General features: G+C 43.0%; 1 protein-coding gene across 1 annotated transcript in view; it reads left to right on the top strand.

Annotated features, from left to right (window-relative positions):
- The first annotated feature begins 2,369 nt into the window (after positions 1-2,369).
- Positions 2,370-17,435, top strand: part of abca2 (ATP binding cassette subfamily A member 2) — a 98,245-nt gene continuing 83,179 nt past the window's right edge. Inside the window, exon 1 of the mRNA XM_036980143.2 lies at positions 2,370-2,836. Within this exon, the coding sequence (XP_036836038.2) occupies positions 2,771-2,836 (66 nt within the window). The 5' untranslated portion in view covers positions 2,370-2,770. The remainder of the gene's footprint in view (positions 2,837-17,435) is intronic.

The following is a 17,435-nucleotide window of genomic DNA, read 5'->3' as shown; positions in this document are numbered from 1 at the left end:
GTTACAGCCTTATTCTAAAATGTTTAAATAAATAAAAATCCTCTGCAAATTTACACACGGTGTAAATTATTTACATAAGAATTCAGACCCTTTGCTATGAGACTCGAAATCGAGCTCATGTGCTTCCTGTTTCCACTGTTCATCCTTGAGATGTTTCTACAACTTGATTAGAGTCCACCTGTGGTAAATTAAATTGATTGGACATAGTTTGGAAAAGCACACACCTGTCTATATAAGGTCCCACAGTTGACAGTGCATGTCAGAGCAAAAACCAAGCCATGAGATCAAAGGAATTGTCAGTAGAGCTCCGAGACAGGATTGTGTCGAGGCACAGATCTGGGGAAAAGCACCAAAACATTTCTGCAGCATTGAAGGTCCCCAAGAACATAGTGGCCTCCATCATTCCTAAATGGAAGAAGTTTGGAACCACCAAGAGTCTTCCTAGAGAAGGGCCTTGGTCAGGGAGGTGACCAAGAACCCGATGGTCACTCTGACACAACTCCAGAGTTCCTCTGTGGAGATGGGAGAACCTTTCAGAAGTACAACCATCTCTGGAGCACTCCACCAATCAGTCCTAAATGGTAGAGTGGCCAGACAAAAGCAACTCCTCAGTAAAAGCCACATGACAGCCTGCTTGGAGATTGCCAAAGGGTACCTAAAGACTCTCAGACCATGAGAAACAACATTCTCTGGTCTGATGAAACCAAGATTGAACTCTTTGTCCTGAATGCCAAGCGTCACGTCTCTAGGAAAACTGACACCATCCCTTTGGTGAAGCATGGTGGTGGCAGCATCCTGCTGTGTGGATGTTTTTCAGCGGCAGGAACGACGGAAAGATGAACAGAGCAAAGTACAGAGAGATCCTTGGTGAAAACCTGCTCCAGAGCACTCAGGACCTCAGACTGGGGTGAAGGTTCACCTTCCAACAGGACAGTGACCCTAGGCACACAGCCAAGACAATGAGGAGTGGCTTTGGGACAAGTCTCTGAATGTCCTTGAGTGACCCAGCCAGAGACCGGACTTGAACCCGATCGAACATCTCTGGAGAGACCTTAAAATAGCTGTGCAGCGGGGCTCCTCATATAACCTGACACAATTTGAGAGTATCTGCAGAGAAGAATGTGAGAAACTCCCCATATACAGGTGTGCCAAGCTTGTAGCGTCATACCCAAGAAGACTCAAGGCTGTAATCTCTGCCAAAGTTGCTTCAACAAAGTACACAGTAAAGGGTCTAAATATGTATGTAAATGTGATATTTCAGTATTTTATTATTCTTTTTTGCTAAAAATAAAAAATAAACAGTTGTTGCTTTGTCATTATGGGGTATTGTGTGTAGATTGGTTGATAAGGGGGGAAACTATTTAATACATTTTAGAATAAGGCTGAAACTTAACAAAATGTGGAAAAAGTCAAAGGGTCTGAATACTTTCCAAATGCACTGTATCCGTTCAAACACAGCCCTGCCTAGTTTCTCTCCTGTTGAAGACCAGGTCCCGCCCAGGTCCCGCCCATGCCCTCAGTTTGGCTACTGTGCAAGAGCTGTCTGATTTAAACTGATAACTGTACCAAAATGGAAGGCTTGAAAGGGCTATCATTTAAATTGTGTTTTATCTACTCACACCTTCGCAATAAACCACTGAGGAGCATTTCCCTATGCTTTAAAAAAAAACTTTTATCACACCCCTACTTTCCCCTGCTAACAAGTAGAACACTATTGTCATGTCACTACTTTCGTGCCCCGATTGGAACCCCATTCTCTACCGTAGCACACTATATAAAGGGAAAGGATAACAATTGTAGCAGTAACAATTTATAAAAAGACCACTAGATGGGAGCGGAAGTAAAGAATTCGCTTTGGCCAGGTATATTCTTTAGGAACAGGTAAATAAATAGATCATCCTCAAGTGAATTGATATGAACACAATATTTTGTTTAAGATTTGACTAGAAAACGTATTTGGGTCCTCCCAGACCTCTAGTATTTAGAACCACTGCATAAAGACATGTCACAAAGATGCTCAGTGTGTCTCCGTTTTTGTATAATCTCTCTCTCTCTTTGCACACAAACACACACACATACAGAGTGATACATGAGTGCATGACTAAACATTTGAGAAAGCAATGGTCATCACAAATATTTTGTAAGGAAGAACAACCTTTAGAGAGATCTAGAATTCTACAACTCAGAATTGGGAACACTGAGAGACTGTGCTTATGGGTCTACACTGAAATGACTAGGTTAAAATCCTGGAACTATATGTATTACATAGACTACTAGGTTTTGTCTGGAAGAACTTTGTGTTTCAAAGAATAGTATCTAGATTACAGTGGGAGAAGAGGTAGACTACTGTAGCTGTCCCCGCCCACTAGACTGCACGACGGTGATATTTCTCCCTACACCCACCGTGCTCGGTTCATTCTAACGCATTGCATAAGCACGGTTTCCATTGGATGCTTCTGTATTTTTCCGCGGATGGTGATTGCATACAGAATACCAGCCTGGCTTGCCGCTGAAATACAGCTAGTCACATTTAGACATCAGTGGAGGAAAACAGTCACCTGGTCTAGTTGAGAGAGAGAGATAGAGAGCAAGAGGTAAAATGGGCAAATAAGCCTATATCAAGTCGGTATAGCTTGTCCAAAATAAATGTATCTAAATTGTCATTTAATTACGTCGGAATGGTTAGTAATCCATTTCCAAAAATCCACCACTATATGGCAACTTAATTAACGGTGTCATAATTTAACCGTTAAACCGCGAGCCTGTGGAAATGGGATTCCTCCACCAGCTACAGCTTCTGTTGTGGAAGAATGTGTCTTTGAAGAGGAGAGGACCGGTAAGGAAACATTTTTGTTGATATTCATAGATGATAAATAGAATGGAGACACTTGGATATGTGGGCCTTAGCTTGTGCGCTCGCCGGATGTCAGCGCGAGATCCGACAGGCGTCGGTCGGTTTACAATAGAATTCGGTTGATGCCGCTGCATTGCATGTATTTCAGGCTGGCATGATATTCAGAGCCACCATCATGTATCGACTGAACATTTAACACCTCGTTCCTTTATTATCAATACATTTAATTCACTGATATGTTTGTGAAATTGTTGGCCAATTTGCGATTCCCGTAGTTGCCAAGATGTTTAGATGTGGTGGTGTAGCCCCGGGGGTTTTACTTGTCGTGCACATAGAACTGAACAGGTTGTTGAGTTTCAACAAACAACAATTAATATCAGATCATGCGCCTCAGTACATCAATCAATGTGGTAGGGAAGAAGATGTATACTCACATTTAATAAACTTTTTTTTTTAAATGCAAGTCATTCTGGTATCGTGAAAATGTATCATGATGTGCATCTTGAAATGATAATAGATTACATTTAAATGTTATGTTAAATTACAGACTAAATGGTATTCATATATATTTTTTTAAATGCATAAGTATAGCATAACCAATTGCTTGTATGCATCTATTTGGGTCTTTTGGTTAAACACCAGCCTCACGTGTAGTCTAGGCTACCTGACAGACAATGACAGTAAGGACAGGACACTGAGAATGGGGACAGCTGGTGCTCAGTCTAATATCTTGGGAGGGGCACTTTCACAGAGGGGGCAGGTGCTCTTGCACCTACCTATCTGTGCATATCCCTGCAAAAAAATAAGATGCTCTGAGGTTGCTCTCCCTTCCGATAGGATAATAGAGTGAAAGGACCAGAATCCAATGATTTTCGCAGCTCTGGCTCCTTTTCATGTTGTAGTACGTGTATGTCTGTGTTCTGGCGAACATGACTCGTCTACACGTTTTTTAAACACTGGTCTACACATTGTTTTCTAAAACCATACAGTGGAACAAACGACACAACTTTCTTAGAGAGCTCCCCATCAGTAGCGCGTGCATGTGTTAGGCTACACAGTGTTACACGCTTATGTCAGATTAGTAAAGCTGCGGCAGCACCTAAAAGACCCTGAGCAGTAATCTAACTCTTCCGTAACTACAAATACAGAATAACATATTATTAAGTCATAACCTGTTATGATATGATTATTATTATGTAAACCGGACTTAGTGGGATTGAATGAACTCTTGCGTAACTCTAATCATATTCATTTGGAATTTGGGCCTGAATATCAAATCAAATCCAATTTTATTTGTCATTCACCGAATATAACCTTATCGTGAAATGCTTACTTACAAGCCCTTAACCAACAATGCAGTTTTAAGAAAATAAAACTGGCCGTGCGGTAGCAGAGAGAACAGTCCATGACTTAGGTGTCTGGAGTCTTTGACAATTTTTTGGGCCTTCCTCTGACACCGCCTAGCGTATAGGTCCTGGTTGGCAGGAACCATTATATTTTGTTGGTGATGAGGACACCAAGGAATTTCAAGCTCTGGACCCGCTCCACAACAGCCCCGTTGACGTGAATGGGGGCATGTACTGCCCTCCTTTTGCTGTAGTCCACGATCAGCTCCTTTGTCTTGCTCAAGTTGAGGGAGAGGTTGTTGTCCTGGCACCACACTGCCAGGTCTCTGAGCCCCTCCATATAGACTGTCTCATCGTTGTCGGTGATTAGGCCTACCACCTTTGTGTCATCAGCAAACTTAATGATGGTGCTGGAGTTGTGCTTGGCGAACAGGGAGTACAGGAGGGAGGGGACTAAGCACGCACCCCTCTGAGGGGCTCCCGTGTTGAGGATCAGCGTGGCAGATGTGTGGTGGCCTACCCTTGCCACCTGGTGGCGGCCCTTCAGGAAGTCCAGGATGCAGCTGCAGAGGGAGGTGTTTAGACCCAGGGTCCTTAGCTTAGTGATGAGCTTTGTGGACACTATGGTGTTGAACGCTGAGCTGTAGTCAGTGAACTGCATTTTCATATAGGTGTTTCTTTTTTCCAGGTGGGAAAGGGCAGTGTGAAGTGCAATTGAGATTGCGTCATCTGTGGATCTGTTGGGGCAGTATGCAAATTGGAATGGGTCTAGGGTTTCCGGGATGATGGTGTTGATGTGAGCCATGACCAGCCTTTCAAAGCACTTCATGACTACTGACGTGAGTGCTATGGGCGGAAGTCATTTAGGTAGGTTTACCTCGGGTTCTTGGGCACGGGGACTATGGTGGTCTCCATGAAAAATGTAGGTATTGCCGACTGGGTCAGGGAGAGGTTGAAAATGTCAATGAAGACTCTTGCCAGTTGGTAAGCGCATGCTCTGTGTACACGTCCTGGTAATCCTTCTGGCCTCGTGGCCTTGTGAATGTTGACCTGTTTAAAGATCTTGCTCACATCGGTTATGGAGAGCGTGATCACACAGTCATCCAGAACAGCTGGTGCTCTCATGCATGCTTCAGTGTTGCTTGCCTCGAAGCTAGCATAAAATGCATTTAGCCCATCTTGTAGGCTCGCGTTACTGTGCAGCTTGCGACTGGGTTTCCCTTTGTAGTCTGTAAAAGTTTGCAAGCCCTGCCACATCTGATGTGCGTCAGAGCCGGTGTAGTAGGATTCAATCTTAGTCCTGTATTGACTCCTTGCTTGAATGGTTCATCTGAGAGAATAGCGGGATTTCTTATAAGCGTCCGGATTAGTATCCTGCTCCTTGAAAATGGCAGCTCTAGCTTTTAGCTCGGTGCGGATGTTGCCTTTAATCCATGGCTTCTGGTTGGGATATGTACTTACGGTTAACCTATTGGTGAAGCAAGTGACTGAGGTGGTATTCAAGCTCAATGACATTGGGTAAATCCCAGAACAATGCTTACAATGTATGGTGCCTAGTTTGTAGACAGCACCTGACAAACTTTGGAGTGAACCCCTTTAATGTACAGTGTAAAGTACCTACTTTAAAACCTAATGACCTAAAGGACTGTTTTTAGTTCATCAGTCAACAGGGCCTATTTATAGTAGTCTGTAGAGAGCACAATCTATTTCCATGCATTTTGGAGCCTTTCCATTTATAGCAGTGGGGGTTTTGCTTAAAGATCTTTATAGTTCACATCTACCCTTTTGCATGAAAAAAGGGTAGATGTTAGAAATACAATTGGCGATGTAGAGCTCCGGACACATTTGTTTTGTTGTTCCTAAAGATGCTTAGTTTCATCCATCATCCATCATAGCCTAATGTCTTTGCCTCCCGTGTCCTTTTTTTGGTGCTATTTTTATCTTTGGTTCCCCCTTCAGAGATCACACACAGGATCTGTCTCAAATGGCACCTTATTCCCTTTATAGTGCACTACTTTTGACCAGGGCCTATGCCCTATTCCCTATATAGTGCACAATTATTGACCGGCGGGCCCTGTTCATGCACTACAGTGCTGCACTACGTAGAGAATAAGGTGCAATGTAGGACCCAGCCTCAATAAAGACGTCAGATAGATTCCCTGGAGTACACTAGTGTTGCCACAGAGTAATAATAGTAGCAGCCACGTCATCTGTAGGTTTATTAGCATACAGCCCAGCGCTGGGCTTGCAGGGGCTCAGGAACATGTCTATAGCATTAGCCTAGTGGATTGATGGGTTCCGGGATGGGGCTAGTCAGCATTTGTCAGGAACAGTGGCATGCTTTGGTCTGTGTTCTAATGAGCGAGTCCTGCTATTGTATAGAAATGGGAAACTCTGTGGCTGTGACCGACTCTATTCCCGGGGACCATAGGGCTCTGGTCAAAAGTATTGCACTATATAGTGAATAACAGGTTGTCATTTGTGAGTGTACACTGTGCCAGTGCACGTTTGACATTTTATGGTCAGAGCAATGTTTGTGAGGAGAGTTGATAGTTTACAACTTTGTACTGTGCTTTCGAAAGGTCTCTATTTGCATAGCAGCCAACTGACGCCATGGTGTGAAGACCATGGTTCATTGTTTTGTTTTGTGCCTGACAGTCCGTGCCACGCAGAAAAACCTTGTGATTATTTCCAAGGCAAAACAATGTCTGTCGAGGCGTAATGCAAATATCACTAAATAACGTAACCTCATCACTTTGTTGTTTGGTACAGGAAAGTCCCATGTCTGTAGCGTCAAACCTTTAGCTCCTTTTCCTGTCTGTCAATAACTCCCTGTCACTGCTCCTGCTCTGCAGACATGTTTCTGTTAGAGAGAGAGAGAGAGAGAGAGAGAGAGGAAGAGAAGAGAAGAGAAGAGAGAGAGAAGAAGAGAGAGCTGAGAGGAAGCGAGAACAGAGAAAGATAGAGAGTGGTCAAAGCTGAGAGAGAGTGAGGGTGGTCAAACCCCTCTCTGTCCCACTGCACTCTCTTAGCTCACCACTAGCCTGCCTAGTGCAGCAGCAGCAGCAGCACTCATGACCTAGTTCTCCCAGTCAGGCACTCAGCGTCCCTGAATGATTGGCTGACTGAGGGCCGCGCCGGGCAGAGCTGGCTGGGTAACAGAGAGAGAGAGAGAGGGGGAAAGGGAGAGAAAGATGTGAGGGAGGTAAAAGGGGGAGAAAGATTGAAACGGAGAAAGAGAGAAGGTGACAACTACAGAGGAGCGCGCTGGCAAGCCAATAAATGATACATGATATCTGTAAACTCAAATGGACTAGCACTGCAGTAGCTCATAGATGTTGGGGATGTCAGACACATGCTAAAATGAAACTATCAAAATTATATTACAAATGTTTTATTTTATTTTTTACGAGTGCTTATACATGCTTTGTTTGTTTTGATTTATTGCCTCTTTCTTTGTATAATTGAAGTGACAGAAACAGTTTAAATATTGAATTGGGTATAGAATATATTCAACAAGTCAGAAAAGATCATCTGCAAGCCCTTGGATAACTTTTTCTTACGAAAGGGGATTTGAATATTCCTGAATGTTCCAATTGGATGAATATCCAATAACTTGAGGATTTTGATTGACAGGTTATTCAATTTGAATATTACAGTTCAGTACCTGATTAATTCAGTTGTTACTCCAGCCCGAGGCATGCATTTGATGTTTTCCATCATATTTAACAGTCTTTTGAGTTTCTTCATTTTCAGGATTTAGAAAAAATGATTGACTTGGGACCAGTTGTCTTTAGAAGTATGACAGAACTTCCTGTAGTCTGATGCCATTTGGCACTGTAATAAATATGTTTTATGACAAACAATATAAAAAACACACACAGAGACAGCTTTATGGCTGATTGATAACACAACCAGTAAACATGGCCTTCCATACAGCACCTATTTTATTGGCTCACAGTCACACCTGGCATGGTCCATGCAGGCCCTCTCTAGGACTAGATGTTGGGTTAACCCAAGCCTGACACACACTAGCCTGGTATCATACTGTGCTGCAGCTCTTCTATTGCTTTCACGCACAAAGAGTTGGCTACAAGATACAGTAGCAACAGCTGCCCCCCATATTCCAAATTCCCATTCAATTCCATCTGGATTCTCACTGGCCTAGCCTAGACTCCCATCCTGGTAGGAGTGGTGGTGGCAATGGTGGTGGTGGCAGTCTTGCTGGTGGTTGGGGTGGCAGTGTTGGTGGTAGTGGTGGTGGGGGTGGCAGTTCTGGTGGTGGTGGTAGTTTTGGTGGTGATGGTGGTGATGGTAGTCTTGGTGGTGGTGGTGGTGGTGGTGGCAGTGTTGGTGGTGGTGGTGTTGGTGGCAGTTTTGGTGGTGGTGGTGGCGGTGTTATTGGTGTTGGTTGCTGTGTTGGTGGTGGCAGTCTTGGTGGTGGTGGCAGTGGTAGTGGTGGCTGTTGGTGTCAGTCTTAGTGGTAGTGGTGGTGGTAGCAGTCTTGGTGGTGGTGCTGGTAGCAGTGTAGTTGGCAGTGACGTGTGGTGAGGTCTGAGGCCGAGTAGGCACTTTCTTTCTATTGAGACATTTAATGTCCCCAAAAAAGTTGCAGTTCTAGCCTACTGTCCAATGAGGCCTATTCACTCACAATGACCAATGTGCGTTTCGAGTGCTCTGTATCTCAAAGCCATGTCAAATATCTTTCAAAATAGTTGCTATTGAGCTCATAATTGAGAGTTGAGAAATAAAAAGTTTACCTACAGTACAGAAAGCTGAGAACATCCTCTTTCCATCTGTGACAACAAGATAGTTGTGTTTTCACAGGAATTTGATTTTTTATGTTATACAATCAGAACACTTTTCTTTCCCCCGGAGCATTTTTTCCCCCCAGGAAAGGAGAGAGTGACTCTCTCGACATAGCAGCGGTCCCCAGCAAAACAGATACTGGGGCACACAGACAGACACTTTCATTGCATGAATCAAGAGGATAATGTACTTTACTGTTTGACCAAATCATGGTTTTAGCCTCCTAAAGAATATAACGTTTTTAGTGAGGTGAATGAATGTGCATCCCGCAACAATGCGACCAATGTTTTTTTAAACTCACACAGCCAAGTGAAAGGATCATAAAATGCAACTAAATGGTCTCAAAATGCGACTAAATGGTCGCAGTCTGGAGCCCTACCTTGTATAGAATTTTCACTATAGTCACACTCTCGAACTTTAGTTTTACTTAAATGAAAAAGGCCTCTATCTTTGCAATCAACAGTAGCCTAGGCCAAGGCTCCTCTCTCGCTTTCTCTCTCTCCTAAATGTATTTTATCAGCCAAAACCAAGCAATTACCGGCTAACTTATCCATTTCTTTATCCATTTCAGAAAATTCCCTCAACGGAAGCTGTTGGTGGCTGGTATAGTGAGGACCAGCTGCAGTAACTTTGTCGCCTCGATGACAGTCTGTGTCATGCTGGAACAAAAAGCTGAGGAGCTGTCTAAATGATTTGTCTCGTACTATTTGTGAACTGTACAGTCTGACAAGATCAGCATTAAGTCTAACGAAATTCAAGTTCTTAGCATATTTTGACAGGCTCTCGTTTGCTGGTGTCTAACTTTTGTGGCATTGTTGCCAAGCCAAGCCAAGGAAATTAAGTTCACCAATGTGGTCAAACCTGGCTCTCATCTGAACATTGGTTTTGTCCAGTATGTTGTAGTAAATTCGCCCCCTATCTACTGATCGGCTGTTTATTGGGAGTTTCACTTTCTGCCAAGCCCAGATCATTGCATTTCTGCTCGAATCTCTCGTAGAAATGATCAAAGTCTTAACGCTGCCGTTCCAGGACTTGCATTGTGTGGCTGATTCGGGTATAGCAGACACTCATATCCATCACTTTGTTCTTTGTTCTTCATTGACAATTCCATCATGAGCAAAAAAGCAAACCTGGTGTTGGTCTCTAAATGAGTCGCTAACGGTTCATAAAAAAAAAAAAAATTGAAGGCATGTTATACACATACTTTCCCCTGGGCCTGTTTGATGAGCCGGCACTCTCACCTAGGTAGCATGATGAGCGTTCATTCAAATGCCACTGTTCTTTATTACCTTTGCTTACTGCATGCAGATGTTCATTCAATGACAGATCTATCCGTGAGCTGCCAAATGTCTTTTAAAGCTGTCTGGCTTTGGATGTGAGACAGACTTCTCACACTTGTTGAGTGCTATAGGCAAGTTGTTCAAGTTGCAGTAACCGGCTTTAGTCCAAACGCGGTCGCTTGTGGAGAACAGGGGAAGCAGTTGAGTCAGCTGCTAACAGCGCAGCCACAGAGCCAGTCTTTCTGTTGATACCACTCAGATTCAAATTCTAGTGTTATTTTCTGTCCCTTCCTTTGATGTATGTCCCTAAGCTCAGGTGTTGGTCTTCCATCCCTTATAACAACTCCCTGTTTCGCAGGAAAATCCAACGATGAAAACTGTTTCAGATGCAATATCCTGTTCAACTTTAGCTAGCGGTAAAACAAATGTAAACCCCATTGCTTTTTTCCACGCCAATTTATGAAAATGAATGGGACATATTGACACACGGAAGGCAGCGAAGCTTTCTGCCTGCAAATTTGGGACCTACAGTGCCTTGCGAAAGTATTCGGCCCCCTTGAACTTTGCGACCTTTTTTATTATTATTTTTTATTTATTTATTTATTTTTTGAATTTTTACCCCTTTTTCTCCCCAATTTCGTGGTATCCAATTGTTGTAGTAGCTACTATCTTGTCTCATCGCTACAACTCCCGTACGGGCTCGGGAGAGACGAAGGTTGAAACTCATGCGTCCTCCGATACACAACCCAACCAAGCCGCACTGCTTCTTAACACAGCACGCATCCAACCCGGAAGCCAGCCGCACCAATGCGCCGGAGGAAACACCGTGCACCTGGCCACCTTGATTAGCGCACACCCAGCCCGCCACAGGAGTCGCTGGTGCGCAATGAGACAAGGACACCCCTACCGACCAAGCCCTCCCTAACCCGGGCGACGCTAGGCCAATTGTGCGTCGCCCCACGGACCTCCCGGTCGCGGCCGGTTACGACAGAGCCTGGGCGCGAACCCAGGAACTCTGATGGCACAGACTGCAGTACAGCACCCTTAACCACTGCGCCACCCGGGAGGCCAAACTTTGTGACCTTTTGCCACATTTCAGGCTTCAAACATAAAGATATAAAACTGTATTTTTTTGTGAAGAATCAACAACAAGTGGGACACAATCATGAAGTGGAACGACATTTATTGGATATTCCAAACTTTTTTAACAAATCAAAAACTGAAAAATGCACCTGCACTGTGATAGTCTCAGAGGTCCGTTAAAAGCGCAGAGAGCATCATGAAGAACAAGGAACACACCAGGCAGGTCCGAGATACTGTTGTGAAGAAGTTTAAAGCCGGATTTGGATACAAAAAGATTTCCCAAGCTTTAAACATCCCAAGGAGCACTGTGCAAGCGATAATATTGAAATGGAAGGAGTATCAGACCACTGCAAATCTACCAAGACCTGGCCGTCCCTCTAAACTTTCAGCTCATACAAGGAGAAGACTGATCAGAGATGCAGCCAAGAGGCTGCATCCATGATCACTCTGGATGAACTGCAGAGATCTACAGCTGAGGTGGGAGACTCTGTCCATAGGACAACCATCAGTCGTATATTGCACAAATCTGGCCTTTATGGAAGAGTGGCAAGAAGAAAGCCATTTCTTAAAGATATCCATAAAAAGTGTGATTTAAAGTTTGCCACAAGCCACCTGGGAGACACACCAAACATGTGGAAGAAGGTGCTCTGGTCAGATGAAACCAAAATTGAACTTTTTGGCAACAATGCAAAACGTTATGTTTGGCGTAAAATCAACACAGCTGAACACACCATCCCCACTGTCAAACATGGTGGTGGCAGCATCATGGTTTGGGCCTGCTTTTCTTCAGCAGGGACAGGGAAGATGGTTAAAATTGATGGGAAGATGGATGGAGCCAAATACAGGACCATTCTGGAAGAAAACCTGATGGAGTCTGCAAAAGACCTGAGACTGGGACGGAGATTTGTCTTCCAACAAGACAATGATCCAAAACATAAAGCAAAATCTACAATGGAATGGTTCAAAAATAAACATATCCAGGTGTTAGAATGGCCAAGTCAAAGTCCAGACCTGAATCCAATCGAGAATCTGTGGAAAGAACTGAAAACTGCTGTTCACAAATGCTCTCCATCCAACCTTACTGAGCTCGAGCTGTTTTGCAAGGAGGAATGGGAAAAAATTTCAGTCTCTCGATGTGCAAAACTGATAGAGACATACCCCAAGCGACTTACAGCTGTAATCGCAGCAAAAGGTGGCGCTACTGTTTCAGCTGAATAATTTTGCATGCCCAATTTTTCAGTTTTTGATTTGTTAAAAAAGTTTGAAATATCCAATAAATGTCGTTCCACTTCATGATTGTGTCCCACTTGTTGTTGATTCTTCACAAAAAAATACAGTTTTATATCTTTATGTTTGAAGCCTGAAATGTGGCAAAAGGTCGCAAAGTTCAAGGGGGCCGAATACTTTCGCAAGGCACTGTAAGTACTGGTTCAGAAATAGATTTTATCATGCAGAAAAAAGCATGACGATGACGAAATTATTAATGATAAAATGTAGATTTATTTATTTTTCATTGCAGTTTTTTCTTCCTTTTTTCACTCGTTTTCACAGGGTAAAACAACGACTACCCTGTCTACCCTGACCACACGTCACTGGTTGGTGGTGGTGGCAGTGTTGGTGGTGGTGTTGGCTGGGCCGGTGCCAGAACAAATCAGTTGGATGGGCATTTGATTTCCATAGAGGGGAAGAAAAGAAAATCACAGGCCCTCTGATTGGTTTTAAGAGTCCTCTGCTCCAACTCCTTCCTTCCAGAGCCTAGTGTGCTGGAGAGAGACTGGGTTGAATATACGAGATGGAGGAGAAGAAGAAAAAATTAGGGGAGAGGGAGGGAATTCCAACAGCTGCCGTTCACCACGCAGGGCAGAGAGAGAGACAGAGAGAGATTAGGAATCATAACATTTTGCCTGCTGTAACTGTAAGGATTAAGCGCAATGGTCAAGTGTTGACCTCATATCACCTGCTATGTGTTTGACATAACTGAGTGACAGTATGGTGAGTGTGGAGCCTTCCCTGTCAAATGGCTGTTACTGCTTTATAACTACATCTCATAAAGTCATTTCATAGTGAATCAGGGATCAGTAAAGCTTGACTGCTGGGAATAGTAGACAGAGACTTGGTTCTAATGGTGGAAGGATCTACCACTGTGTATTCTCAAGTCTGTGTGTGTGTGTGTGTGTGTGTGTGTGTGTGTGTGTGTGTGTGTGTGTGTGTGTGTGTGTGTGTGTGTGTGTGTGTGTGTGTGTGTGTGTGTGTGTGTGTGTGTGTGTGTGTGTGTGTGTGTGTGTGTGTGTGTGTGTGTGTGTGTGTGTGTGTGTGTGTGTGTGTGTGTGTGTGTTTTTATATGACTGTATCTCGGCTTTGCATGGCCCCTTCCCCAGTCCTGCTGTGTGAGCCACCTGTTTGCTGTTACAGATTTGTGGCCAGTAACAATGCTCTCACACCTACTGAGACCAGGGATAGCGGGTGTGCCTGTGTGTGTTCGTTTAATTACAATCATTATTGTCATCATTAGATTGGTTATTTAATATGATGTGGAAGTGTGAATATCAACGTGCACACATCCACACACATCTACAGAATGTGAAATGGTATGTCTGTCTATTTCTCTGCGTCTGTCCTCCATCTCTCTTTTCATGTGTTATCTATCTCCCTCCCTCCTCTATCCCTCGCTGTAATCAGGGTGTCTTACTGTTAATGGAATGAAAATGGCCTCTCAGCTGCTTTATCTAATGTAGTTGCTGTGTTTAAAGCATACCATTAAATATTTACAGGTGTTGTATCATAACCATAATACAATGTTCATTCTTATTAAATCGTCATGTTTTTACCTTTATAGACATCTTGAATTTTCTGATGTAAAACGAATAATGTGAAAGATAACTGTCTCCCACTACTGTGTCTCAATTGGCACCCTATTCCCTACATAGTGCACTACTTCACGAGAGTCCTATGGGCCCTGGTCAAAGTGCACTATATAGGGAATAGAGTGCCAATTGGGATGTATTACAGGCCATTATTAAATGCGTCCTCTCTTCTAGTTTGTTGTAAAAGGCAGATTGTTATTCTCCGGAAGGGTTTTAGTTCCAAGTTATAGGAAGTGTCCTGTATGCCGAAGTGCCCTAAGTGAACATCTCGCTAAATGTTGTCTGTTAGATGGATATGACTTTGGGTGACAGGAGAGGGATAGTTTGTTTGTACTATGTGTCTGCTGTGTCCAACAGCCTCTCTTCTTAGGATTGATGGCACCGCCAGCAGAACGTCTTGTTCACTGTCTGTCTGGTAAAAGGAAGCAGAGAGGAGCTTGTTTGCAAAATTCATGTTGTCTTGTCTGTCTAATGGGGAGTGGAGCGGAGTGGAAAAAAGGGCTGAGTAGGAGTGTAGAGAATAGGAGAGGGGGGGGGGGGGAGAGGAGATGAGAGGAAAGCAGAGTAGAGGAGATGAGAGGTGGGGAAAGGACGGGAGGGGAGAGGATCAGGATTTAGGCAGACGCTGCAGTAGAGTAGCTACTCATCTTTGTCACATAACCTGTGGAGTCCATTGTTCATTTCTCCCGGCGATAACACAAGCCTTAGTCTGGTATTCACATAGCTTTGTGCTCTAGCCAATTCCTCCAACTTTCCTTTTTTTGTGGCACCTGACCACACGACTGAACAGTAGTCCAGGTGCGATAAAACCAGGGCCTGTAGGACCTGCCTTGTTGATAGTGCTGTTAAGAGGGTAGAGTAGCGCTTTATTATTGATATACTTCTCCCCATTTTAGCTACTGTTGTATCAATATGTTTTGACCATGACAGTTTACAATCCAGGGTTAGTCCAAGCAGTTTATTCACCTCAACTTGCTCAATTTCTACATGATTTATTACACGATTTAGTTGAGGTTTAGGGTTTAGTGAATGATTTGTCCCAAATACAATGCTTTTAGTTTTATAAATATTTAGGACTAACGTATTCCTTGCTACCCACTCTGAAACCAACTGCAACTCTTTGTTAAATGTTGCAGTCATTTCAGTCGCTGTAGTAGCTGACATGTATAGAGTTGAGTCATCTGCATACATAGAAACTCTGGCTTGACTTAAAGCCAGTGGCGTGTCATTAGTAAAGATTTTTAAAAGTAATGGGCCTAGACAGCTGCCCTGAGGAATTCCTGATTCTACCTGGATTATGTTGGAAAGGCTTCCATTAAATACACCCTCTGTGTTCTGTTAGACAGGTAACTCTTTTTCCAGCAGCAGACTATGATCAATAATGTCAAAAGCCGCACTGAAGTCTAACAAAACAGCCACCACAATCTTTTTATCATCAATCATCAGTCATAATGTGTAAGTGCTGTGCTTGTTGAACGGTGGCTTGTCATTGTTGATAGACACCAATAATTTTCTCACTTCTTCCACACTCACTTTAGGGAATGCTAAATTACAATGCTTGTCTTTCATAATTTAGTCAGATATACTTGAATGTGTAGTGTCAGCTGAGCTGAGTTTGCCTTTTTTCCCGAAATGATATTTAAAGTGCTCCAAAGCTTTTTACTATGATTCTTTGTGTAATTTATCTTTGTTTCATAGTGTAGTTTCGTCTTCTTTTTATTCAGTTTGGTATCGATTTCTCAATTTGCCAATCGGTTGTGCAGTCAGATTTATTTGCCATTCCTTTTGCCTCATCCCTCTCAACCATGCCATTTTTCAATTCCTCATCAATCCATGGGGATTTAACTGTTTTTACAGTCATTTTCTTAATGAGTGCATGCTTAATTGTAACTGGAATAAGCAATTTCATAAATGTGTAAAGTGCAGTGTCTGTTTGCACCTCTTTACACACCACAGACCACTAACAAATATTCTTTATTCTTTATCAACAACATAGGAATCACTACAAAACGTCTTGAATGACCTCTTATACACTGTATTAGGCCCAGCCTTTGGAACTTTGGTTTTCCTAGATATGGCTTCTATACTGTGATCACTACATCCAATATATTTGGATACTGCTTTCAGCATTAGTAAAGATATGATCAATACATGTTGATTATTTAATTCCTGTACTGTTTGTAATTACCCTGGTAGGTTGATTGATTACCTGAACCAGGTTGCAGGCAGTAGTTACAGTTTGAAGCTTTCTCTTGAGTGAAAGCCAGTCAATATTTAAATCACCCAGAAAGTAAACCTCTCTATTTTCATCACATACATTATCAAGCATTTCACACATGTTTTCCAGATACTGATGGTTAGCACTTGGTTGTCTATAACAGCTTCCCACCAGAATGGGCTTTAGGTGAGGCAGATGAACCTGCAGCCATATTACCTCAACAGTATTTAACATGAGATCCTCTGTAATCTTTGCAGGAATGTGGTTCTGAAAATATACAGCAACATCTCCACCATTGGTATTTCTGTATTTTCTGTAAAGGTTATAACCTTGCATTGCTACCACTGTATCATCAAAGGTATCATCTACGTGAGTTTCAGAGATAGTCAGAATATGAATGTTATCTGTTACTATTACATTATTGATTTCATTAACCTTATTTCTTAACCTTCATTAACCTTATATGTTAACGTGGGCTATTTTGAGCACTTTTCTTCTGGGATGCTTAGTTGTTTTTATTGCTCATGTTCTTTATCCTTGTGCAGGGTGAGCTGCACACAGTGGACTTCCTCCCAGGGCACACCATCTCAGTGCTAACAGTGTAAATCGGGTTTGGAGGCACATGATTACTGCATACAATAGCTGTAGGATCAGCAGAGGCATTCGGAGCAGTTTGTGGGACATACATTATGTTACTTATATTGTGTCTACCAATACGCCTGGTGTAATGTACATTTGCTGAAGCATTATGACTACACTGCGTCACAATGCTAGGGATTAGCTGAGCTGGGCTTGGGTCATTGATAATTCATTGTCTCAACGCAGCCTTATAATGCAGTGAAAGGATCCAGGAACCCAAATGATTTGGGTGGATCCTATCCTCCTTATAAAACGTGTTTTGTTTCCAAAAGGTATCGAAATTATCAGCAAACGTTACACCCATTGAGCTGCAATAATCACGTAGCCAGTTGTGAAGAGAAA

Source organism: Oncorhynchus mykiss, chromosome 6 (assembly GCF_057628025.1).
Source record: "Oncorhynchus mykiss isolate SJ-2025 chromosome 6, ASM5762802v1, whole genome shotgun sequence".
Classification (NCBI taxonomy): domain Eukaryota; kingdom Metazoa; phylum Chordata; class Actinopteri; order Salmoniformes; family Salmonidae; genus Oncorhynchus; species Oncorhynchus mykiss.
This window is presented reverse-complemented; position numbering and strand designations above follow the sequence as displayed.